At 30.1% G+C, this 27,476-nt stretch overlaps 1 protein-coding gene across 3 annotated transcripts; it reads left to right on the top strand.

The window, feature by feature from the left end:
* Window positions 1-220: 220 nt before the first annotated feature.
* Window positions 221-26,587, top strand: LOC139512509 (uncharacterized). Of its 3 annotated transcripts, none has more exons than XM_071300156.1 (3): window positions 221-295; window positions 24,149-24,771; window positions 25,554-26,587. In XM_071300156.1, the coding sequence occupies exons 2-3, from the start codon at window positions 24,177-24,179 to the stop codon at window positions 25,676-25,678; spliced, it is 720 nt and encodes a 239-aa protein (XP_071156257.1). In that variant the 5' UTR covers window positions 221-295; window positions 24,149-24,176; the 3' UTR covers window positions 25,679-26,587. The 3 variants fall into 3 exon arrangements, with proteins under 3 accessions (XP_071156257.1, XP_071156255.1, XP_071156254.1); XM_071300154.1 differs by lacking the exon at window positions 221-295 and adding an exon at window positions 12,084-12,608; XM_071300153.1 differs by lacking the exon at window positions 221-295 and adding an exon at window positions 17,117-17,270.
* The last annotated feature ends 889 nt before the right edge of the window (window positions 26,588-27,476 follow it).

The following is a 27,476-nucleotide window of genomic DNA, read 5'->3' as shown; positions in this document are numbered from 1 at the left end:
GAAAGTATTGATTTCCTGTAAATATAATCTTTATACCTGATAAATCTTAATTCTGAAAGTTGTTCTTATATGGCAGTATTCCCAGGATAATAAGAGTTGATGACTCGACCTATGACAATATTGTACGTAAACCAATAGTAGACTTAACATTATCGTGTATATTATCGCTAAAACAGTAAGCATATTGAACGGTCAGATGAGGATAAAGTTTGAATTATTTTGGATTTGTTTAAAAGAAAATGTTATGCAAATGGTAATGAGGAATTCATTGTTGTATAATAGAAAACTGTTTGTGGTGAGTAAATTCATTGTAGTAAAAAAAACATCAACCCATTTTAATACTATGTATATATATTTTTATAATCGCTGTGTTTGATTTTATCAAAACATGGTACATGGAAGAAGACCTGATGTGGGATATACGTCAATAAGACAGAACAAAAACGGCACATATACTAGTAGCTAAATTATATAAACAGGTTAAAAAGTATTGGCAAATATCAACAATACACAGAAAAAAATTAAGATTTAACATCATGGACATAATGTATTTGAATATCTGAGATGAGACTTATATTTAAATCAAAAACTGCTCGATTGCAGTCTCGAAACGATCTTAATAAATAACGGCAACAGTAGTATACCACTATTCAAAAGTCATAAATCGATGGAGAAAGAACATCCGGGTTAAAAACTTAAACCGAGGGAAACACACAAACTGTAGGATGGAAACAACGAAACAACAGAACACTGAAGAGCAACAAAACCAAACGACAATGTAACCATATAGAAAACATGGTCAAATTTCCAAACATAAAGTTCCTCAAAATCTAATTTGTAAATAACTTATGACCGACACGACATTTGAGTGAAGTTTGAAAAGTTGTTTTGTGTTGTTTTTAAAGAGAATAGTGATATTAACATGAATGTACTTTTTTTTTTAAATATGTAAAAAAAAATTAAGGAGATGTAATATATATCGCCATTAAGACAATTGTACACTAGAGACCGCAAAACGATGAAGTAAACAACTTTGTATGTGTAAGGATAATAAAATATTTTTAAACTTCCTTTGTCAGGAGACGGTTTATCATGTCAATAATTGCATATTGGATAAATATTGAATTTGCTTATATCCTTTTACATCTTAAAATCAAAGAGTAAACAATAGACTAGAGTCAGTATTGCGTGATAGGAAGTTATTTCTTTTTCTTTTTTTTTATTTAAATATAAACAACAGATTTAAATGACAATGGATGTCAAAGTACGTTGTTGTTGAAGAACTCACAATGGAGCGATAAATACAGTGTACTAACCCGAAAAAGGTATGCATTAGAAAATTGAAAAAATGGTATGCATTAGAAAATTAAAAAAAAAAATTGATGCGGGTGAGTGAAATTGTTTTGTTTAATATTATTGTGTCCCGAGATCATTATTTTTAGAGATACCTTAAGTGTTGTCAAGGAATGAGAGCGAATCCGATTGACTGTGTATTCATCAGACTGAAATTTAGTATCCCGTGTTATTTGAAATTAACAATACACTTATTTTAGACATAAAGAAATAAAGAAACTGCAAAAAATCTGATAAATCAGTATAAATAATTAAATTCGATCAAATACGATATACTTATTGAAAAGATATAAAAACTCAGATAATGGATCCATTACACATTGTCTGTATTCAGTGACTGTTCTCATATATAATTCAATATTTTATCAAGGAATATCGTGGGAATATGTAACAAATATATAGAACTATTGATGAGAACGTGGAAAAAGCAAGATTCAATTATTCTGTCTAAATTAATACATCTGAAAATAGTTCACTAACAAAGAAATAGTTTTTATGGTTTGAAATTAATTCAAATTCGATGGTTAAAACATGAAGTGTATAAGAATTTTAGATTTTCAAACAGTGTGTCAAATTCCTTTTAATATGCTTAAATTCTATATAAGGCATTCTGTCAAAATGAGAAACAACATGAACACTTGTCATTCTTAAATTCCATAGAAAGTTGTAGGCCATTATAGAATTTAAAATTTTCTCTTCTCTGAAATCATATGAAAATTGGAAATACATTTTTAAGATTACTTCTTGTTTATGATATATTTCTTTTCTAAGCACATAAAAACATTTATCTTGCATATTATATATTATCAACTTACATAGCAAGATATAAATGCAAAAGGTATATGATAGCAATATGCAGATTTAAGTTAACACTTAGTTAAATTGCAATAATAGAAACCAGTCATATACGTAAAGTATAATTCAAATAATGCTATAACACAGATCAAACAAGATTTCAAAAGCTGTCTTTTTTAAGCTTACTTGTATACAACTTTATATCATGTTATAGATGTTCAGTTATGATATGTTAGGTGTCCAGCTGTTTACATCGGAATAGATAAAACCTATTTTTCTACTATCAATTGTATTACAGAGACTTGTTCTTGTTGACATCCATGCAATTTGGTTTCTGGTGGATAGCTGTTTTATTGAAAATCAAATGCGTCTCTTTTTTTAATTAAGTTTTTTTTTCTGGGCTGTTATATGGATTTGTTTTTGTGATATTTTGCTTCTCTTACCTTGGAGTTCGGTATTATTATTATTTTTTCTCTTGATGAAAAAATTGCTTTAGAAGAATAAATTGGTGTCTCAAATATTTGGATCAGTTTTCAAATAATCTAAACAAGGTAAATAATAGTTATATCATGTTCAAATCTAATGAATCAAATGAGAAAGATAAATCAAGGTTAAAACAAAAATAAAAGAAACATATGAACTCAAGATAGAACTAGACCGTCTGTGTCGACAGGAAAAGCATTGCCTGTTATGCATGCATCATACTTCTCAGTCAAAATTTCACAATTGGTAGTAGGACACAATCAGTAAAATTAATGAATTGAGGACTTTTCTGGTATTTAAAGATAAAAGAATAAAAAGACATACTAGTGAGATGAAACAAAGACATATCGTATAGGTTAGCCCATTTGTGGTGGTGACCATAAAAACAAGTATCGTTTTCAGTCGTTCTTCCTCGTAACTCTGATGGAGCAGTTTGATTATAAAGAACACATCCCTACTATAAAATTGATTATGATTAGTGTGAACATTCACGTATCTTTTGAGGAAAAGTAAACGCTATATTATTTGCAAATGGTATGCTACTACTGAGAAATAGGAGGGTCGAAATGATGTCAGTGATTATAGCTTGAAGTTGTCCATCTGTGAAAAGATTGAGGCGTTACATGAGATATATGACAACATCCGATCTTGTTCAATGTCTCTTTCGAAGTTATATCTCATCAACATATTTAATGGGTGTTACACGACACGTGTCATTATTGATACAAATTTTGCATAACCATCGGGGAGACTTGTATGCCAACATTTCCCATGTGAAATTATAAAATGGTTTTGTGTAAACATTGAACGACAAATTTTTTTCCTATATGACGTACACATTTTCTGACAGACACACGAAGCAATGAATGTGTTTTTAATTTGATAGATGCTGTGTGCTTCTTTTGTATATATGTTTGTTTTAAGATTGTAACACAGTGATGACTGCTGTACCCATATTTTGACTATTTTATTTATTATGTCTGTGTTGACCACGCATCGTTGTAAATATAACGGAATTTGATGAGACTGTTGTAAAAGTGAGACGTTTAGCGCTAAAAAATAAAACCAGGTTCAATCCACCATCTTCTACATTTGGAAATGCCTGTACCAAGTCAGGAATATGACAGTTGTTGTCCTTTCGTTTGATGTGTTTTGTCATTTATTTGATTTTGCCATGTGATTTGGGACTTTCCGATTGATTTTTCCTCGGAGTTCAGTATATTTGTGATTTTACTTTTTTTCATGATTTCAACGGCTGATGTCGATAGGGTTGTGTCTTTTCTTCTTTTCGATTTAGCAGTTAAAATTTAAATTTCTAAGATTTGCAGTCTAATAAATTCAAGTTTTGTTTTCAGTATAAGAGTATTTTTAAAGAAAAAGAACCCAGCTTTTATGAACCAAAAGAAAAAAAAAATAAATATATAAAACAGTAACAATTTAAAACAAGACAGAAAACTAGAAAACAGCTTCTTAAGTATCAACAACATGCAGAAAATTGCAAGTTTGTACTGTATTATACAATCAGTTAAATATTTCACACCCACTGAGGGATATAAATTTTATATGAGAATACTGCATCTTTATGACGATGGCTGAGTAATATGACTTAATATAAAATTCTTTACACTTAATGAACCAAGTATTAACGACATTAGCTTTGAAATAGAATACAATTAATGCAGTTCCAAGAAACAGTAAAGTAGTATCGATGCATTCGTTGAATATAAATTATATATTGATATTCGCATGTTCCCTTTGATAGGTCTGTATGATTTAGTGCAAGTATCCCATATACTATAGTCTTCTTATTTAATATAGGTATTCACAGTACATAACATCATATCAGTTAAGGGAAAACATGAATATGCAGTTTTATGTCAAGGTTTCTGTGAACATAAAACCAATACAATAGTAAACAAAGCACTTTCTAAATGCTAATTTCCTAATTTATTCAAATGTACAAAGTGTGAGAGATCTAGATGTCATTACTGTTAACTTACAATTTTTAAGGTTCATAAATTAATAAATTTGCGCCGGTATGGGTTAGAATGCACAAACTCTCCCAATAGAGGCGGGTATACCATGATACCATTGAGGTAGAATACGTGTTTAGCCTGTAACTCAGTGGTTGTCGTTGGTTTATGTGTTAATTATTTGTTTCTCGTTAATTTTTTTTTATATATAAATAAGGCCGTTAGTTTTCTCGTTTGAATTGTTTTACATTGTAATATCGGGGCCTTTTATAGCCGTATGGGCTTTGCTCATTGTTGAAGGCTGTACGGTGACCTATAGTTGTTATTGTCTGTGTCATTTTGGTCTCTTATGAACAGTTCTCTCATTGGCCATACCACATCTCCTTTTTAATATTCGTTAGCGTTTTAAAAGTTTTTTTTTTGTTTTTCTTTTCATTTGCTGTCATCGAAGTCGCTTACAAAAATTCAAAAGTTTTGTCTAAATTTTTATCAATTTTTGTCAGGATTTCTCTATTTGAATCCAGACACAATATCATCAAAAGTTTAAATCTTTTGAATATTGCCACAAAACAAATTAAAATCAATTGAAGAAATAACATTAACATTATACCTGTCATTTTTCTATTTCGTAAATATGGTTATCACTCGTTTCTAAAAAATGTCATAATTGATCTTTTATCATTTCAATTTGGGATAAGGGTCAAAGGAATGATTAAATCACAACAACATTAATTAATAAAACATCACAGTTCATTACCACTTCCCTATCTTATTGAGAAATTGAAAAGACACTCTAATCTATTCTCTAATTAATTTGTTGACAATAAAATGTCAGCACACCCACGGAGCAAATTTAGTAAACAAATTCTGATCTCTGTAGGTCATTCAAATTTATTTTCAAACACTAAAACCGGGAAAATGTGTATTTAAGTTCTATTGTCAATTATAGAAACAATTGCGAAATGCAGTCGCTGACTGCTAAGTGTTGGGTTTCTGAGAATGATTTTTATCATACTCTCTTCAATGGATCTTTGCGATATCATTTATATGTTCATTAAACGCCATGGATGAGTCTTGTGTATATAAAGCATTCGGCGTACTGAATGTCAAGAGTAACACATGTTACGATTTTAGGTCAACTTTCAATTTTCCAGCAGTATCATACTCTTAGTTTCATCGTATTGTGTTCACATATATCTTAATGATACATTTGTTTGGTACATGTACACATCATAAACCTTTCTATAATAAGGCTAGTCTGTATAGGTATTGGCATACAGACACCAAATACCAGCTTAATAAAATAAAATGTATGTGATGAGTTAGATTAATAAGATAAAATTTCTTAGAATATGCATTCTTTTTCAAAATTACTACCTTATTAGAAATCCTATAACTATTTATTACACTGATAGAAAACTTAATAAGTGAGTGTGAGATACATAAAGGTATCATTTACGGTTCCCAGTTATTTGAAAAGTAAAATCACAAAATTACTATACTCCAAGGAAAATTCGAAACGGAAAGTCCCTTATCAAATGGAAAAATTAAAAGCTCAAACACATTAAACGAATTGGTAACAGCTGTCATACTCCTGACATGGTACAAGAGAATTTTGCAAATTGACCAACAAAATTATTCACAACACCATTTAATTTGTCTGTGCTTTATAAAAGATATTGATATACTGTATTATATTTAATAAGGAGTGAATTGTATTTTACAGTCCATTATTTTCATTTTAGTTGAAATTGTTTCTATCACCATATAGCTCAGGAATTAAACTTAAGGTGTTGAGCCGCTTTAGGAAAAGATACATGTATCCAATTTCATGTGTCCTTTGGATTAATTTGTTCCGCAATTCTAAATGTCTACTATCATGACTATAGTTGATCAAAATTTATAATTGATAAAACACAAATATCAAATTTATATTTTATTCAAGTAGAAGGGCAATTTCAATATTGAATGTACTTTTACTGTTAATTTGACTGTGATAAATTATATTTATGTTTTTATAATTGTTTCGATTGTTCTTTTGTTTTTGTTATCTATAATAGTTATATTAATATTAAAGTGTTTTGTTCTATACTGACTTTTTCCCACGTCATTCATATACCTTTTATGATTTTAGAAGGATATGGACGGCTGAGTTTATAAAAGAAATAATTTAACCCGGCCTTCAGCATCTGTTTAAGTCATAAAACTATGTATTGTGTTTATAACAACATCTAGAAGCTTTTGTCACTTTTTGTAATTTCATATTGATGGTTATATTCCAATAGCTTCTATTTAATTTGTTCATAATTTTTTCTTATCATTTGGTTCGAAGTTTTTATTTTAATAGAATCCTACATATTGTTTTGTTTACTGATGATTAATTATTATCAGTGAGATACAAACTTCGTAGATTTCATTGGAAACGGGTAAAGCGTTCATTTTTTTAAAATAAATTTTCTATAAGATGGCATGCTTACTTTAGCAAAACCGATAAAATAAAAGTACAAGATTTCCTAAATCCCCAAACATGGGTACCAACAAAAGAAATATATCCACATTATAAATAAAGGCAACAGTAGTATACCGCTGTTCAAAAATCGTAAATCTATGGACAAAAAACAAAATCGGGGAAACAAACCAAAATTGAGGGAAACGCACTAAATACAAGAGAAGAACAACGACACAACACTCAAATGTAACACACACAGCAACGGACAAAGCACCAGACAAAATCCGATGAGAACAACCAATATAACATCAAAACCAAACACATGAATTTGGGATAGAAAAGTACCGTGACACGTCTTATAGTAATGTGAATTCATTCAAATATAGGAGAAAACAAACGACACAACGGAAACACAACGTAAAAATGTTACACACACAAAACGAACTATGATATAACAATGGCCATTTTCCTGACTTGGTACAGGACATTTTTAATGAAAAAAATGGTGGGTTGAACCTGGTTTTGTGGCATGCCAAACCTCGCACATTAATGGCATTGTTAAATATAACATTAAAATGGCAACATAATAATACAAATAAATAGGAGAACGTATTAGGCAAAGAAAACATTATTTCACTTCAATATTGATTCGGTTCCTGTACTTAAAATCTTTCAATCCTTTACGGGTGGATTTAACATCGATAAATAAAATCCTAGAAAAAATATGCAATCAATGAAGTTGTTTAATTTGTTATATGACTTTTTGTGCTTCTTTGTTACATATTTGTTTGTTTTTATAATGATTAAGAATATAATACATTTTTGAATACTGTACCTCTATTTTTTGCATTTTGACCTAGTATCTTTTTTTTTGTTCACGCATCGTTGCCAATACAATGGAATTTGATGCCACTCTCATACAAGTGAGAGATTTAACTAGCTAAAAAACAGGTTTAATCGACCATTTTCTACATACGAATATGCCTGCACCAAGTCAGGAATATGACAGTTGTTATCCATTCATTTGATGTGTTTGAGCTTTTGATTTTGAAATTTGAATAGGGACTTTCCGTTTTGAATTTTCCTCGGTGTCCAGAAATTTTGTGATATTTAGCTTTTTTCAATGTGTTGACTTATAAAATGTCTAAATATTCTTTCGATTAAAACAATATCCTTGAGTAAAGACTAATAGTAATTTGAAGAAAAAGCTGAAAAGGAATACAAGTTCCATTAACTGTATCTGTATTGTCTTCAAAAGGGAAACTAAATTATTGTGTTGCTACTTACTTCGGACTTCTAATATTTGTTATTACTTTTATAGGTTGTACACAATTTACATTTTCCCTTTTCAATTCCTAAATGACCACAACAACCCGGAAAATCTTTTATAAAATTAAAGATCTCAATAACAATAAATAATGAAATTTGTTATAGATATTTCTATTTCAAAGGAAAATTGTATTATGAATAGCATACATAGTCATACGGAATTTGCTTTTTTATTGATTCAATCAAGTATTGTCAGCTTCCGAAGCTTCTTAGTCATGCTTTTTGGTTCCATTAATCATAATACATGTAACCTAGAATTGTTTTACTAATCAATTCTGTAATTCAGTTGTTGATAGAAACATAGAAAGGGTGCTTTAAAAGTTTATTTCCTTTTTTTATTATTTTTTATTAAATTTTAAAGTTGATCTCTTATGTTCAAATATGGACAATTCCTCTTAGAAACTAGCATACAAAAAACCACTGAGGGAATCGAAAGAAATCAAAATATATAAATATTGGGTTTGTAAACAGAGTAGCTCTTTTTATTGTCTATGTTTCACCCGCACAACAAATAGAGGCTCGGTCAAAATGCCAAGATATTGAATTAGGCGCATTTAGTAAAACTGAAAGATTCAGAGACTATACTACAATATATTTTTCGTATCTTTGTTGTCTTTTTATACTATACTATAATATATTTTTCATATCTTTATTGTCTTTTTATATAGTTGTCTCATTAGGAATAATTCCACATCTCTTTAATTTTAATCTGATATCATAAAATCAAAGACCATCTTAACTGTCAATCAATCTGGAAAAGTTACAAAAGAAAACTTGTAAAGGGTGGATTTCAGATGTTCATAACACCTCTATTAAGAATTTTTTTATTATGTGAACATATTTGTAACACACCTAATGAGAAGTATTATTACTAAGTAAAGGCGACAGAATACCGCTGGTCGAAAGCCACATATTGATTGAGAGAAATCATATCCGGGTTACAAACAAAAACTGAGGGAAACACATCAAATATAAGTGATAAACAACGAAACAACAGAAACACTAAATTGCAACAAAAAACAAAACGACAATGCAACACACACAGAACGGACTATAAGATACCAACTGCCATTTTCCTGACTTGGTACAGGACATTTTAAGAAAAATTGGCAGGTACTTTTTTTGATTGAGTTAAGCCTTCCAATTGATATTTTATCGTTTAGTTTTTCTATGTTGTGATGTTATACTATTGTTTCAGAAAAAAAGGAGAAGGTTTGGTACCATTAAAACGTTTAATCCCGCTGCAAATATTTGCACCTGTCCTAAGTCAGGAATCTGATGTTTATGTAATTGATACGTGTTTCTCGTTTCTCGTTTTTTATATAGATTAAACCATTAGTTTTTCCATTTGAAGAGTTTTACAACAGTAATTTTGGGGCCCTTTATAGCTTGTTATTCGGTGTGAGTCAAGGCTCCGTGTTGAAGGCCGTACATTGACCTATAATGGTTTAATTTTATAAATTGTTATTTTGATTGAGTTAAGCCTTCCAATTGATATTTTATCGTTTAGTTTTTCTATGTTGTGATGTTATACTATTGTTTCAGAAAAAAAAGGAGAAGGTTTGGTACCATTAAAACGTTTAATCCCGCTGCAAATGTTTGCACCTGTCTTTAGTCAGGAATCTGATGTACAGTAGTTGTCGTTTGTTTATGTAATTTATACGTGTTTCTCGTTTCTTGTTTTTTTTATATAGATAAGACCGTTGATTTTCAGTTTGAATGTTTTACGTCTATAAATTATTACTTGGATTAAGAGTTGTCTCATTGGCACTCATACCACATCTTCGTATATCTATTGACACATCTGTGTCATCTCTGCTATCGTTCACTGAAATATCGTCATTTCAGCTTTATGAATCAGCAAATAAAAGGTTGTAATTTAAGTTGGATTTGTCAGTCCGAAATATCTGCTTGATCAGGATCCGTTACTATCAGAGCTCTCTCTGCCTCTACATAAACCCATACCACCACGCCCGTGTGTTCTAGAAGATTTTGGTGGCATGACGGTATTGTTTCCAAGAAATCTATGTATTAATCAGAAATATAAAGAATGGAATTGTATTGACATGGAACACGATGTTGACGTTATTACTGATAACGTAGTAAGGTTGCGGTATGAACGTAGTATAATCGTGGTAAGAACGTACTATAATCGCAGTAAAAGCGTGATAAGATCGTATTGCATTCGGATAACTCGTGGTAGATCGTAGTGAGAACGTGATGAGCGTAGAGAGATCTTGATAATCGTAGAGAGGTCGCAGAATAAGCGTGATGAGAACGTAGTATAATCGTAGTGGGATCGTTGTAATAGCGTAATGAGGTTTTAGTAGCATCGTGAAAGCAACGAAAATTTACATTTTCATACCACTCATACCGCGACCTCACCACGATGTGAATTTATGTTAGATCGCAGTGAGCGTAGTGCGATCGTGGACTAGTGGGAATGGGGCTTAAATGAATTTAATTTTATGTTGAATTACTGTAGATTGAATCCTTTTTTATGTAAGGCTCGCCGAAATTGCACCACTCTGTGACCTAAGTATAAGATATGTCAGTAGCATTCCGTTGTTCTATGTACCAAGCTTTTAAATATTTTAACAATCATCACATTTATAGATTTTTAGAACAACACCATTTGAAACTTGTTTTTTAAATCCGTAATAAGCAAAGCATCATTTTGATTTGAAGCAAAAAAAATCCTTTTATTATTTGTAATCACCGAATTCTTAAAATAGTGTTACTAATTATAAAATAGTAGATCAGTAATAATATACTATATTTAAAAAAAAAGTGATGAAAACCATGTCTCATCCTTTGACGAATGGATTTTACTGTCATTTTTCGATAACCTTTAATTGAATTTATCTATTTCCAGATCACGAAAGCTAGCAGTATGACATATTATGCATAATAATAGCGTTAAAGGGGCACACAATTAAAATCAATACACCACTTTAGATAACTACATTTACAGCGACGATAATTCAATTATATCCACAAACACGTTAAGATACAAACTCTTAGATATTTGATATCTTTAAAACTCGTAGAATATATATATATAAAAGACTTACGGTTGTATCACTCTTGGAACTAAATACATCATTAGGAGTGTATGGGATGTGTTAAAGAACATTTGAGAGTTCAACCTAAATGGTGGTGACAAGTTTTACATTTAGTAGCAATTGATCCTATACAATGCTTCAAACGGTATCCCAGCAAACGAGTATTAGAGAAAGGAGAAAATGATAAGACGAAATATGAAAATAACTTAAATTATACAGATAGTATTCATAAATCATCTCTGTCATTGCTTTTGTAATCAGTGAAGTTGCATACTTACATTTTCCACGTTGATTCTATCCATTGATATGCAAAACAGTTTGGTATTTTCTACTTACAAGACTTGTCCTCAAGCAATATACAATAAAAGTACATATCCAAAGTGTAAATGTACTTTTATATGATTTGGCAATGGTGTTTCAAACTTAAGACAACCATTGAAGTTAATATAGGCATATGTCATTCAAAATTGATCTAATTAATGAACGCTCTGTTACAAAAAGGAAACATATGTTAATGTTTTGATGTATAAAAATCATTTTGAAAATAAAGTATAATTGCTTTGAAACATCATTATATATTATTTCGTCTGGTATAAAGCCAGACATTGTATAGTTTGACGTCATAGCCAGATTAAACTTACGGTTATCAATTTATCAAAGATGTTGTGTCTCTGTTAATTATAATTAACCTTGATAACGATGATGTCGTTGTAGAACTATCAAGCAACATATATTACCGTTTTTTTATGTAAAGGAATTTTACGTTGGATTTTACTTGCCAGAAGATTATTTCCTGAACTCCTTCTACAGTGGTTTGCACGTATATTAATTTTATACAGTAGTTTTTTATACAAATTGAACAGCCAGAAATAGAATCATTTGTAATAAAATGATATTTCAAACACTGATTTCGATGTGGAGAATTTTAATTAAATTCTAAATGAACAACGTCCTTTGTTCCTTTTCAAATATAATTGGGAAGTGTTATATTGTGAATGCCTTAGAAGAATGGAATAACAACATGAATGTTCAAATGAAAGAACTGTAATGACATTTTGTACTTTAATTATCTTTGTTTCTTTGTTAAGCCTGTGACGAAATTGGGATAATGGCGAGCTAATAAACTGGTTGACACTTCCACATTTGTTTCGTTGTTCAAAGGTAGGGTTCTAGTATTCACACAGTTACCTTCTTTCGTTTGTAAGTTAAATAACAATATGATATTGTTTTATGTAAGGAATATATTACAAAAGTATTTATGGATGCATTTATATCTACTATCCGTCTAGTAGAAAATAAGATTTAAAAATTGTAACAAATGTTAATATACTTTGAAAGAATGGCCTATTGCATTTAAAGTAAAAAGTACACAGATTTTCGCATTAAGCCTTTCAGATTAAAATCTATAATGTTTGTTATACAATCGTTAACTGTCAATGGTCAATAGAATTGGCTATAAATTATATAATAGTCAAATCACTTTGGCAGCAAAATGTATGCTTTTTAAAACAATCTTATATTGTAAATACACTTTCAAAGCTAAATGTAAATCATATCTGGGAGTTGTAGAGCTATGTATACGGTATGAGTGTGAACTTATTATCGTACGGTGACCCATGATTGCCTAATTTCGATTCATAAGAACTCAGTTTGGGTAGTTAGTTGGCTTATTGGAAACTATACCACATATCTTTTCAATATAGAGTAAAAACTACAAAATCATTTTTCAGGCAAATGTTATGCAAATTTAACAATAAAATGCATTTGACTGGTAAATTTCAATCCTTTACAAATAGCAATTTTCCATACATTGTACCAGCAATTCTGAATAGCTGCGTGAACAAACACTTTCTGACAGCTTTCTAACTGATGTTCAGTTTTGTTTTTGGAAATAACTCGCCTTCTTAATGTACAATTCCATTTATTGATTCACATATTATAGAAGATAAAACATTTGTTGTAAAGTTTATGTTAACGATTGTTTTTTTAGAAGTGGGTGAAAACATTTTGATTTTCCTTGTGAATATGTTGTATATACTGACAATTATTGTCGCAATGATTTAGGGAATATTCAATTTAGGTTTACTGAGAAGCTTCGTTTTTATAAATAATTTGATTTGTTTTGTTGTATTGTGTTTTGTTGTGTTTTGTTTTGTTTTGTTTTGTCTTGTTTTTTTTTGTGTTTTTTTTTATATAAATATTTTATTATATAACATATATGCCTCAATGTTGACTCAATGAACGAATCAATAAGCCACGTCCACCTTCCGTTTGTTCGACCGTTCGTCAGTCCCGTATCGTGTAAAAGTGTTGGTTTAAGCAAGCTTATATCGTGAGGACATTGGCAGGTCAATTTGAAATTAGGTATGCATTCTTATGATGATGTGATCATTTAATCTATCTTTATGTCTACAAACAATGTTTCTTGATCACTGACCATTGAAATGTAATTATATGATGTGATACTGTTAAACTCATCTTGAAGATTTGTATTTTGTCTTATTCTATGTTTTTTTTCTTCATTTCTTGCCCTTTTCCCTTTAATATCAAGTCATTTATTCCGCTAAGCAGACTTATCGTCTTTTCCAAACCTTGTAGATTTATTGATTTATAATGGATACCTGCATGTCTCAAGGTACTTGCATCAACGATGAATAATTGCCTATATACATTATACTTTTATAAATATATTTTATTTACATTTAATAATTAGCACTGTAAAGGTATGGCGCTCAACATTTGTAGCTCTTTTAATGAAATAGCATACATATCAAATTGTTTACTAATATATTTAGTTATATTGGAAAATACTTATAAATATGTTTATGTTTAAACGGCCATATTTACCCTCATATCAACTGCCATGAATGAGTAGAAAAAGTTATAGTCTAGTTAATTGTTATTAAAAAATAGGTTCACGAAGCTAAAATAAGTATTAACCAAACATTCATTTTCCATTGTATATATTCAGCATTTGTTCTTTTGCACTTTTAAATGTAAAAGACACGACCTGAGTATTCCGTAAATAGACTAAGCAAATTTAATTGGCTACTAGCAAAGTGTCTCAATATTACTTACATATCCTCAGCTATTCATATGGCTTATAATTCACCGTGGATGTTTCTATCTTATTCGTATGTTGAGTTCAAAGTTTCTATTTCAGTTCAAAATGTATTTCCAAACATTTCCTAAGGTGGTTTTAGATATTCTGATCAGGTCCCATTTGGTCATATATCTTTTAAAAATGTATATTTCCTTGGATTAATAAAAGGTTGGTTTGAGCCTTCCTGGTGACAATTAATCATAGAAATATAAAATTACAGAAAAGCCCTTTGAACGTTAAAAAAATTATTAAGAACAAAAAGAACTAATGTGGTATGGTTTTCATGGAGAAAATTATCAATAAATATTAAAGGACAAAGATGTGAAATAAATTTCTGATCAACATTTGTCATATCACTGTTATATTTATTTACATCGGAAGTGTTTGTCCATAACTTTCAAGTATGATTTTATTCTTTTTCTAAACAATTTATGAGTCTGTTTTAAGTGCAAAACAAAACACACACACGCATGTTTTCTTCTGCAATGTTCCTATTATATGATGTCGATCAATCCATCACGCGAGGTAATTCTAAAATTCGTTTATGAATCGATATTATCTAGATACAAGATTTTGTGTTGTTAAAATATAAGCGTAATTAAAAATATAAAACAACATAATTACGTCATTCAAAGTGTTTAGCGCCAGTGCGCTTGTCTTCATATTGATTAAACGCTATGTTTTTATACAGTATCCTTTCACCAAGCGTTTAAATAAACATTAATTAAATAGTTTAATTACTTTGATATAAAGATGGTTCGTCGTTGAAGACAATGACATTATTTATCACTTGATTATAAAATGGACGTCGTATATTATTATAACAATTATTTGTCGCTAAGTATAAATTTAATAAATACATTGTCTAAGTAAAAACATTATCAAGTAGTTAATTGTCATTTATGAATTATCAAATTATAAGTGTTTACCTAGATATCGAAGTTCTATGTTTATAGACTGAATACATAATGTTTTTTGCAGAATAATCGATCGAACACAGTATTCAAGAAATGCCTAACGTCCAATCGAGAAGGACAAGAAACTACCCTGATAACAATATTGAAATTCGTTTATTTGAGTGAAATAACTGGCTATACAGTAGATCTGTATCATTAGTTCAAAACCCGAAGGGTTTGATAAAGAAAGTCAAAAGTGTTCAAAAGTTCAAAAGTGATAAATCGATTAAGAAAAATAAGAGGATAACAACGGAACAACAAACAAACTGAACAGCAACAAAAACAAAAACAAACGCCAACGTACATACAAGCGGACTATTTGATAACAATCAACGTTTTTCATATTTGGTTTAAATATATGTTTAATGTTTCAATTGAATATGTTTCTTGTTTTTAATCTTATCAATTGCATGATTTTTTGTTTTAAAATCACTAAAACAGTTCTTCGGGGATGCACAAGGTTTAAATATTCTGATATTTAAAACCGAATACAAACTTTGAAAATCTGAATAAATCGATTTTCTTAAGTACCAAAATCTTGACAATAAATCACAGTTTTTCATGATGGACAAATCTATTCCTAGTTAGTTTAAACGTAATTCAAACTTGTATAACAGGAAATGTCATATAAACAATATTCCTATGTTTTTGGCAATAACAAAGTACTGGCCACTCGGTTGGTAATATACTGGTGGACAAACAATCAATCAGCATAAATCTCTATTCGGGGAAGCTTGATAACACTAAAATTCAAAATTTGATAGTAAGTCCTTTTCATGTTTTGTTCAATTTACAATTGACATGGATAAATGTCATTCTGAAGTTTTCATAAATTTTATTCTCCTATCATTAACGGTTCAATTTTTTAGTCCTGCAAATAACATATTCTATACTATATATAGATTTTGAAATTAATTAATTGCCATATGAATATCTCATTAAGGAATAGAAAAAAAACTATAAACGATATGAAAATGAAACATGGAAATCTGCTTTATCATTAATCATGTTTAATAATTTAGATACTACTGTATTGATAAATCTTTTTTTCAAATTACCAAAAAAAATAAAGGTTACATAATTTTCCAGAATGGAAGCATCGGTGTTTTATCCTAGGCGTTTGGGGTCGTAATAAAAAAATGTCCAGGGGCCGTAGGATCTTAATTAAAGATATGTGATCATGGTACGATGAAAATATTTTAAAACTTGATTTCAAACAAAATTTTAAAATGGATAAAAAGCCTCAATCTTGTTAAAATTGCATGTATTAACAATGTAGAGAATCTCTCATTTTGTCTATAGTATGTGTTAAAAGTTTGGTTTAATATCATTGAAATTTTGTGTGTTTTAAAAGATCACAGAAATGCTAAGTGCTCTCTTGCATTTTTATCCTTACCATGGTTAGGGATAATTTCATTTTTTTTTCAAAGGAATGAAATATTTAGAAACATACATAAATGTTTAAGTGCTCTGTTGCATTTTTATCATTAAAACAAAAGCCATTATAAAACTCTATGAAACATCCGTATAGCAATGCACAGAATAATATATTGTACAAGCATCGATTTTCGTCCAATAGAACTGCCTAGATCTGAGGATGGAATGGTCTATATTATTTTGTAATGTATCAATTTCAGGTTATTTGCTTACAGCAGTAAAAGCGTAATTAGCGACCTAATTGTATAAATATCGCTTCTTTGTCAGAACTAATATTGTTTGACAGTTCTAATAGTTGAAAAGATATATCATGGTGTTCAATTTACCGTAAGTAGATATATTTGTTATTTTCATAATATTCAATCAAATATACTGTATAAATCTTCAAACAAATCAATTTAGGGAATTTAACCAGAATAACAATATCTTCATTCTTTTACTGCACCATAATAATTATTTAGATGTTTTGGTTTTTTTGGTTTTTTTTTTCTGTGGCCGGTTAATTAAGGATAAGTGTTTATATCTTTACATATTTTGATGTGCTATTATTTTTAAATATTTATTCATAAGCGATAGGTTATGTTAACGGTACCGTCGAAACAAAGCAGCTGTTCTTTATATCCATTTTTACATATAAATACAAACTTGTGTGCATTACCTTTTAACTGATAAAAAGATACATAAAATTCCATAGGGAGGACGACATTATTATTTCGTACCTATAACAACTTATAAATGTTTCACTTAAAACCTTGTAGCAAGATATTCTCACTCCTCTTTAGATATTAACCTTGTTCTTATAATGTGTTTTTTTTTCAAAATACATTATCAAATTGGATAGTAACAACAGTCTTGCACTTTCAGATTCTCAAGATGCATTTTTCAATTTAATGATAACTTTCATCACTAAAATATAACAACATTATTGAACATTCATATTCTCCAGATGCATTTTTCAATTTAATGATTAATTTCATCTCTAAAATAACGACATTCTTGAACATTATCAAGATAAACAGAGATATTTATACAGATTTCTTAAGATCTTGGAATCGATTGTTATGCATGCTAGTAGCTTGCTTGTACATGTTGTATTGTCATTAAGATTAATTAACAAGTGCATGAAGTAACGTTATCGGAATAAGAAGTGAAACATTAGATTAAAGGAAAAACGTATTCTCGTAAAGTGTAGTGATGAATACTGCTGAAGATAAAAGAGGCCAATTTTAAGTGTGAATTGTAAGTTTCATGATACAAAGATTGAGTTTGATTTTTTTTATCAAATAGACGTAAAGTTATTCCTAAGTAGGTTTTTTAGTTTTTGTTTTGTTTTGTTATCATCTTCTGTTTGTATTGCTACATATTAGGATTAGCAAATCTTTTGATTAAGAAATGTTACAACATACATACCAGAAGCATTATATATGCTTCATATAGTGGAGTTAAATCATAAATTAACGATTTCATTGATCATAACTCACATCCTTAAAAAAATAAAATACAATGGATTGGCTGTGTGATTTTTTATATTTTCTTTGTCTTATTTAGTCTTTCGAATTCTTTGATATTTTTAACAAGTTTTTATAATGTTTAAATTTACATTGGCAGACAACTATAAAAAATGTACTATAAAGAATTACGAAGTGGGCATTCCTCTTGACCATTTTAAAACAATGTCAATCATATAAATCCAACATAAGCTTTGTAGCGTTTTGCATTTTCCTTTATTCTAGATGACACGTTGTTATTTATATAGACACTAGTATTGTTACTTTTCGACAATTAGCATGATTGGAAACTTAAGTGCTATTACATAATTCATTAAAATATCATGAATAAATGATGATCAGGCTTACGTCATATGATGATAATGTTTCATGCAAAATGAAGACTTTTAAATTTTACAAAATTGCATTATTTAGGTTTGTAAAGGAATATATCAATATTAAATAGTGTATGAAAAAAACTTGAGTACAGTCTCGCAACGTTTACAAAATATGCATATTGTACAAACATGTATGCAAGAAACGACGTTGAAGGGATTTTGACGATCGAATTCAGTGTCAGTAAAATGCTTATACTGTCATATTAATTCAGAAACAGTTTAAATGGTTATCGTTGTTATTTACATCAGAGAAAGAAATTTATTATAGCACTAAGATAAAGTCTTGCAATATCTCCCTCTTCCTCTCTTTCTCTCTCATTCGAAGTAAATTGATTTAATCTATCTTTACAGTTTTACAGTGGTGCTCACATTAAGATACATGTGTAAATTATGTTATTTGTTATTCATTTTTCTGCAGAGGAAGATAATGTTAATGATGCGTTAAGTTAATAATGATTGTAATTGGAACACCATCACGAAAGCGACTGATAATTTTCTAGAATTAACAGTTGACTTCAATCATCGACGGTTTTACGTAGATTGCTTTTTTTTCTCTAATTAGCGGATCGTTTTCTTTCAGTAGTCGAAAGAAAGAAATCAAAAACCATGAAAAATTTCGTTAACCTTGTACATTCGCTTCATTATTCTCCGTATCTGGTGTATACCTTATAATCTCGGTTTTCCATGCAAATCAGATATTTAACATTACTTCATATTTTTGTGTCTGTGTCTATTACACTATACATATATTCCGTTTCATTAATACTTTCCCTGTTAGTTACATGGAACATTGTTAGTTGAGTGGAACATTGTTAAGTACACGAATCATTGTTAGTTACATGGAACATTGTAATATACAGAGATCATTGTAATACACATATAAGATTGTTAGTTGCGTTAGACATTATTTTGTTTAAGTTAGTTATATGGAACATTGTTATTTACATTGAAGATAAAGGTAAGATGCTGTATACAAATCTGATTAATATAAATATCCAGGAATGTGGAATACTAAAATGCTTATGCATCCAGACTTACTGATTTGTCCTTTGTCTTTTTATTATGGCTATCTTAGTATGCCCTGTTTTTATAAACTGTAAGTTGAAGTTTCTTCACTTGTGTTTTTGATATCTTTTTTTCTTGATATAGTGTGTTGCAACCCAGACTTCAAGTTGCCCTGGCCGTGTTTTCACCGGTAGCTACCCTTTTGTAATGCCACTTAAAATCCAAAGGAGATCTTCTTGATTTGTTTGCATTTACTGCTAAATTTAAGGCTTATTTTATTCTTACTACAGATAGATATACGTCGAACACTGAACTCAAAACTGATTGAAAATAGAAATCGTTACAGCCTCGTCATCTGTCATGAGGACTTGTGGTTATACAACTTTTACGTACAATAATCTTACTCAGACTAAAATCAACCAAAATACTTGTACAGATGAAAGTTTTATGACCTAGGATTCAGGTCATCGTCTTCTCTTGTCAATTCTACTTGGTATAATATCCTTTACCAATTTCTACTGCTTTGATATTCTCGTCTCTTCTCCCTATAATTTATCTTTTGCAACATGTCATGAACTACTGTCCTCTTATTGTCTTCCTCTCTTTTCTTCTTGTGCTTCAGAATCCTTGGAATGATGAGGAAGTATCTCCAATAATGGAACGGATTTCTAGTACGTCTTCTGTTCACTTTACTGGTGGTCTGACTGACCATTAGCATCCACTTATAAACAATTTGTCTGATTTTCATCTTTTGAATATTGCAGTGTTGTCATTAGTTGTTTTGATACCTTGTATCCTTTTATTTATATAAGGTAACTTGTATTTTAAAATCTAACTAGCATATCAATCCCTTCCCTTGTCCCGAATGTGACTTACCGAATTAGACTATTTACCGGCTTTGTAACAACATGAGCAACACGACGAGTGCCACACGTGGAACAGGATATGCTTCCTCTTCCGTTTTTGGTAGGGTCCGTGTTGTTTTTGTACCACTATTTGTGACATTTTCTTCACGCATCATTGTCAATATAATGGAAATTTAGAGGTTTGGCGCTATAAAACCAGGTTCAATCCACCATTTTTCTACATTTGAAAATGCCTGTACCAAGTCAGGAATATAACAGTTGTTGTCCATTCGTTTGATGTGTTTTATCATTTGATTTTGCCATTTGATGAGGGATTTTCCGTTTTGAATTTTCCTCGGAGTTCAGTAAATTTGTGATTTTACTTTTTATATGATCATTTTAATAAATTTTCTGTTGACAAAACTTTAAGAATTTCGAAAAACTAAGGATTTTCTTATCCCAAAAATAGATTACCTTAGTCGTATTTGAAACACAACTTTTTGGAATTTCGGGTCCTCAGTGCTCTTCAATTTTGAACTTGTTTGGCTTTATATAGCACATATAACTATTTTGATCTCAGCGTCACTGATGATTCTGATGTGGACGAAACACGCGTATGGTGTATTAAATTGTAATCCAGGTACCTTTGATAACTTATTAGACGTCAAACAAGCAGAAATTAAGATATATAAACATGATCGAAAATAAAACATTAAAATATTCTGTAAAGATATAATATATCTATTTTTATGAAAATGATTTATACCAAAGATGATACTCAGGCAAAGTAGTTCCTGGCCTCCAGAGCGTCAGACCTAGAGTTACAAGTTTATGTTTCGTATATACTTATGTCTGTCTGTATTGTTTTGTTAAGAAATTTGTTATTTATTGTGTCGGTATAGTAAACACATCAATGTAAATATGACGGAATTTGACGAGACTGTCATCAAAGTGAGAGGGTTAGCGCTATAAAACCAGGTTTAATCCACCAATGTGTTTTATCATTTGATTTTGCCATTTGATGAGGGATTTTCCGTTTTGAATTTTCCTCGGAGTTCAGTAAATTTGTGATTTTACTTTTTATATGATCATTTTAATAAATTTTCTGTTGACAAAACTTTAAGAATTTCGAAAAACTAAGGATTTTCTTATCCCAAAAATAGATTACCTTAGTCGTATTTGAAACACAACTTTTAGGAATTTCGGGTCCTCAGTGCTCTTCAATTTTGAACTTGTTTGGCTTTATATAGCACATATAACTATTTTGATCTCAGCGTCACTGATGATTCTGATGTGGACGAAACACGCGTCTGGTGTATTAAATTGTAATCCAGGTACCTTTGATAACTTATTAGACGTCAAACAAGCAGAAATTAAGATATATAAACATGATCGAAAATAAAACATTAAAATATTCTGTAAAGATATAATATATCTATTTTTATGAAAATGATTTATATCAAAGATGATACTCAGGCAAAGTAGTTCCTTGCCTCCAGAGCGTCAGACCTAGAGTTACAAGTTTATGTTTCGTATATACTTATGTCTGTCTGTATTGTTTTGTTAAGAAATTTGTTATTTATTGTGTCGGTATAGTGAACACATCAATGTAAATATGACGGAATTTGACGAGACTGTCATCAAAGTGAGAGGGTTAGCGCTATAAAACCAGGTTTAATCCACCATTTTTTACATTTGAAAATGCCTTTACCAAGACAGGAATATGACAGTTCTTGTCCATTCGTTTTTGATGCGTTTTGTTATTTGATTTTGCCATGTGGTTATGGACTTTCCGAATTGATTTTCCTCTAAGTTCAGTATTTTTGTGATTTTACTTTTTATTCCCATCATATGATGATCGAAACAAATCTATACAAACGCTTTCAAGTTTTGAAATCTAGTTTTCTTAATTATCAGACCAAAGTACTTTGTTTGATATTATGATATATACAGCGTGGTACAAAATATATCAGTTGACGACTTCGTAATTATTACAGCTTCTTGTACATTACATTCATAAGTCACGATTATAAAAAAAAGCATATTAGTATTGCGTTTATACAAACTATTATTCCATTGTCAATAACGACAAATATGTTTAAAGAGAAAATAACAAACAAGTCCTTTGGTCTCTGGTGAATACATTTTAGTTCAGTACATCTCTTTTCATTTTCTATATATATGTTAAAGGCAAATACAATTTATAGTACCAAAGTTATCTGATTTTGTTTACTTCAAAATATAATAGAATGAATATGAATTCGCGTGTCATGTCACATAACATTAAGCCATAGTGAACCTCGGCATGACTTCAGTCAAATTAATTTGAAACTCGTCTGTTTCTGACAAACAGTATATAATGAATTTTGCAATATGTTTTCATAGTAATTGTTTGAAATTTTATTCATTATATGTGAATAATAGAGGAAAACTAATCTTGGTTCCAGACAAAATTGAGGATTTTGTTTTTAAATAGAACACTATTTATGTATCTAGACAGACCTAACTAAAGCACGAATAATGCTGTCATCAATACATTTATATATATAAAGAAGAATAAGAGATGTCAAAACAATTTTACAACCATGTCTTAATAATATATGGTGTATATCATGTCATAAAGCTTAACGTTAAGATGATATGGAACTTAACATTCATCTAGTGTAAAATAGTTTATGATGAAATTCATTTCCGTGAACTACTGTTAATATTTACAAAACACAACCCAACAATTCTATCGTTCAATAGAAGCAAATATATTGAGATGTGATTAATCCGGTTGCAACCAAACATCATTTGTTTATCCTAGGTTACTGAGGTAGATTACTAATTTAAACATGTCTTTGCATGAGGTGGAACCAGTATGCATTTGTGTAGACCGGTTTCTCGTTTATTTAGGGTTCGGTAATGTTTACTTATAACACATCGTTATACTAGTACAACAGTTTTTAGAATGAGGGTTACTCCACAAAAAAGTTTTTTATTTGAAATTGATATAGACATTTTGCATGTAACAATATTCATTTAAATGCCTGTCATAAAAATATGTGTGCGAGGAATACTGTCAATAGAATTTTATACTTATTTCAATGTACTTATAACAAGGAAGAACTTAATAACTCCACATAATATAGAAAAAAAATCACGATCGATTATTTCTACATTAGATTTTGTCTTATTACATTCTCTTTAATAATGTGACTTTTGATGAGAAATAATTAATCTTAATGAAGAAACAGGATGCTACAGAGTAAAGGTTAAACAAACAGTTTTTACTTCAGTCGCTAACATTGATAAACAATCTTTCTTTGCTTGTGCATGTTCCAGATGATGTGAGTATGTGTTTGTAGATCATGGCTGGACCTTCGAAGTTGGTGGGATTTTAATTTAAAGAAAATGCTAAACAATATAATTAGGTGTGAACACACTCAGTTGATCATTTATTGATTCAAAATTATATTTGATTTCAGGTACTGAAAGATAATTATTAGGATAAAAATGAGCTTTGAAAGTGATTTGGTATCAGAGGACCTACAATTAAGTCCAGTAACAACATCAGAAAAATATACTGACGAAGAACATTCCGTGATTTCGACAATTCCCGAGGGAGAAGCTTGTCATTGTTTTCAAGACAATTGTCAAGAATATGCAAAACTTTCAGAAACTGAAAGTAACGGTGCACAGAACTGGATAGAACAAGAACATTCCGATGACTGTCACCACCATGATCACGAATGTCACCACCATGATCATGAACATCCGCACCATCAACATTCATATCGATTTCACCACATTCCTCATTGGTCGACGATTACTATGTCCGATGACGATATTGAAATAATAACTGATCCTGAATACTACAAACAATTTGACGATGTTTTTTATATTGACCCTATCGTAGCTCGAAGTCTGCTCAGTGAATTTTTAATACAAGAGCCAACTCCATCTAATGTACATATTCACGTGGACACTCGAACCAAACGACAAAGATTTATCGCACGTGCTGTTATGATCATTTCGATGGTGATGTTTACTGTTAGTGTGTTACTTGTTATCATATCGCTTATTATGTCAGACCATATCGACAATTTAGGTAAGTTATTTAACAATTAAATTACATTATGGTAAGAATTATATAGTTTTTAGCATCAACCTTGCAAATGAATTGATTGACACACCAATGAACGACAATTCATAATCATTTTTTAATGTTTGTGTAAAAAAATATAGTTAAAACGGGAAGTAATTTGCATGGATGTGGGTAAATGCTTTTACTATTGTTGCTTACTTAAAGTCAGATAGTAACTGTCAAACATCATATACTCTAATTTAATTCGCCATATATTAAACATATGAATAAGCTTAAAAAAAATTTTGGAAATATTTTTAAAGCCACACTTTGAAAACTAATCCACAGGAATTTATCACCAACATTTTTTTTGCAAGTCCTATGGGGACTTTTGTTGCGGGGTCGGTGACGCATCGATGTGTACCAAAAAGTCCCATGTCTCCTGTTACAATGTATTTATAATATAGATGAAAAGATATTTCCATATAAAATCATAAAGTTGAGGAATCTTAACTGTTTTTTTTGTGTTCATATCGAAAAACATAAACAGTTACTTTTAACGCTTGAGTACATGGCATACTGTATGCATGAAGTGGCGACCCAATATATAATAAACATATAATGCATGTGTCTGATGAAACTGAAAGATCTGACAATGAAATATTACATGCACTAAACATTGTATACGTCAAGAACACTTAACAATTGTTTCACAATTGTATTCTAAATGCATCATATTATATGAAATATTGTATTTTTTGTTGCGTAAAAATTTGAACTCATGTGTTTGTTTATTTCTTGCACAGTGCGAAATGCAAATAACCTGCTGACCAAAGGATCAACGTCTCAAATGACAAACCAGAACACAACGATAACCTTAGTGTTAGCCAATCACACTACGAGTACCAGGAACAGTTCAGATTTCGGGTGATGCAATGACCTTTGATCTGGTAACCAATAAATGACATCATCCAGTATTGTCAGGCTGATACTCGAGGATGCAACTGTCGATTATCGGAATACAGTCCAAAGAATGGATATTGCCAACATCGAATGATAAAAGCAAATACATGCATTTAAACATATTGATAATATATTTTTTTTTCTACTTTTGATACATCAGTAAATGTTTGGGGATTTTTATTGTCTTTGTAAATGTTAGATATAAGATAAAACATACATTCGATTATGCAAGGAATGTAATTGCTGTAGTGCGATGTTATTAAATTGTTTACTAATGTTAACATATTATTTATTACATTTTTACAGTAGCTACATTATGTTTTGCACTATAAATGCACTTAGTATTTGAAACATTCTTTCTCCATAGATTTAACATCTTATCTAGATAATTGTGTCAAATTAACGTAAAATGTGAATCATTATAATCACAGCAATTTTTATCTTGAAGCCTATAAGTAATCGAGAGATAAAAATAATCTCATATCTCATCTTCGCAATATTAGACAGGATATATACACAAGATTCTAATTAAAGCGATTCTACCGACTTTTCTTTTTAGATCAAAGACAACAAATGTGATATTCTTACGTCACATCTAAAGTACTAATGTATGTCGAATCTAATATGTAATAATAGATCGTAATGTTGATTGTGTGTTTTCTCTAATGTTACATTCCATACTTGTTTTTTATAAACTACAGATGCATTATCATGTAATTCTGTACGCGTCTAATGTTCCAATGTGCAAAACATTATCGTTAAGAGTTGGAATTACATAAGAACAACAAAACAGGGTTCAATGATTTATCTCATTTATCCAACTTGTAATTGAATTTATTAGTAAATGCATTTTAAATAAATTTATACAAGATATTCATTTGATCAAATTGATTTAGTAATATTGTTAAATGATAAATAGCAGCCTTATACCTTTTTGAAGATCTTATATAAAAAAAAATGTGTTGTATTTTTATCAAGCAGACATCTCTCCACCAAACGATATACCTTGCGTTAAACAGAGAGTGTTTTTGCAATTCATAATTTAAATGACACGTTCTGTAACTGCAAGACTGTAAGACAAACTATTATATATATTGTCCATCCGCTGAGTCTCAACCAATTTATTACCTTTGAACAGCGGTATACTACTGTTACCTTTATATGTGATACGAAGTCTGCAAGTTTAATTTATGTTTGAATAAGAACCTTGGGTTCTATTCTGAGTAAGCCTTATCTGACGGAGCTGTTGCTAGAAGGCTGTATTATGTTAGATAGACAATTCAATCAATATTCAGAATGAGAATAAAGTAATGTGATATGAACATGAATTTGTTTTTGAATAAGAAAAACACGTATAGCAGGACTTTAAATTCACTGATTCAAGTTAACAGTCTGCACTCACACATGCCACTTTAATTTCAAACACATTATTCTGAATCCGAACCTTAATCACACATTTCGTTTGCTTAGCTCCAAATCAGTAAAATACTAATTGTCAAGTCTTTTGTTTGACATGTCAGGGTATCAACAAAACGACTCTTTCTCACGAACCGAGCACGGTACTACGAGACCACAGTGACAATTACAGTCTAATGAGTCAGTCCTTATATCATTTGTATATCTCACTGATTCATACACTTGTAGTTATATACTCCTCCGTTATTATCAATTATTAGATTTAACAGCTTTAATTAAGAATAAAGCAAAGTTGTATCACAACCATTTCTAATAGTAATCCACCTTTTCCGTATGATTCTGTGATTATG

Source organism: Mytilus edulis, chromosome 2 (genome assembly GCF_963676685.1).
Source record: "Mytilus edulis chromosome 2, xbMytEdul2.2, whole genome shotgun sequence".
Lineage (NCBI taxonomy): Eukaryota > Metazoa > Mollusca > Bivalvia > Mytilida > Mytilidae > Mytilus > Mytilus edulis.
This window is presented reverse-complemented; position numbering and strand designations above follow the sequence as displayed.

Bases quoted from the DNA above. Each gene is read 5' to 3' on its own strand.
- LOC139512509 (XM_071300156.1), top strand. From the start codon at position 24,177: ATGAGCTTTGAAAGTGATTTGGTATCAGAGGACCTACAATTAAGTCCA. The intron at 24,772-25,553 runs GTAAGTTATTTA...TTTCTTGCACAG, and splicing joins AGACCATATCGACAATTTAG to TGCGAAATGCAAATAACCTG.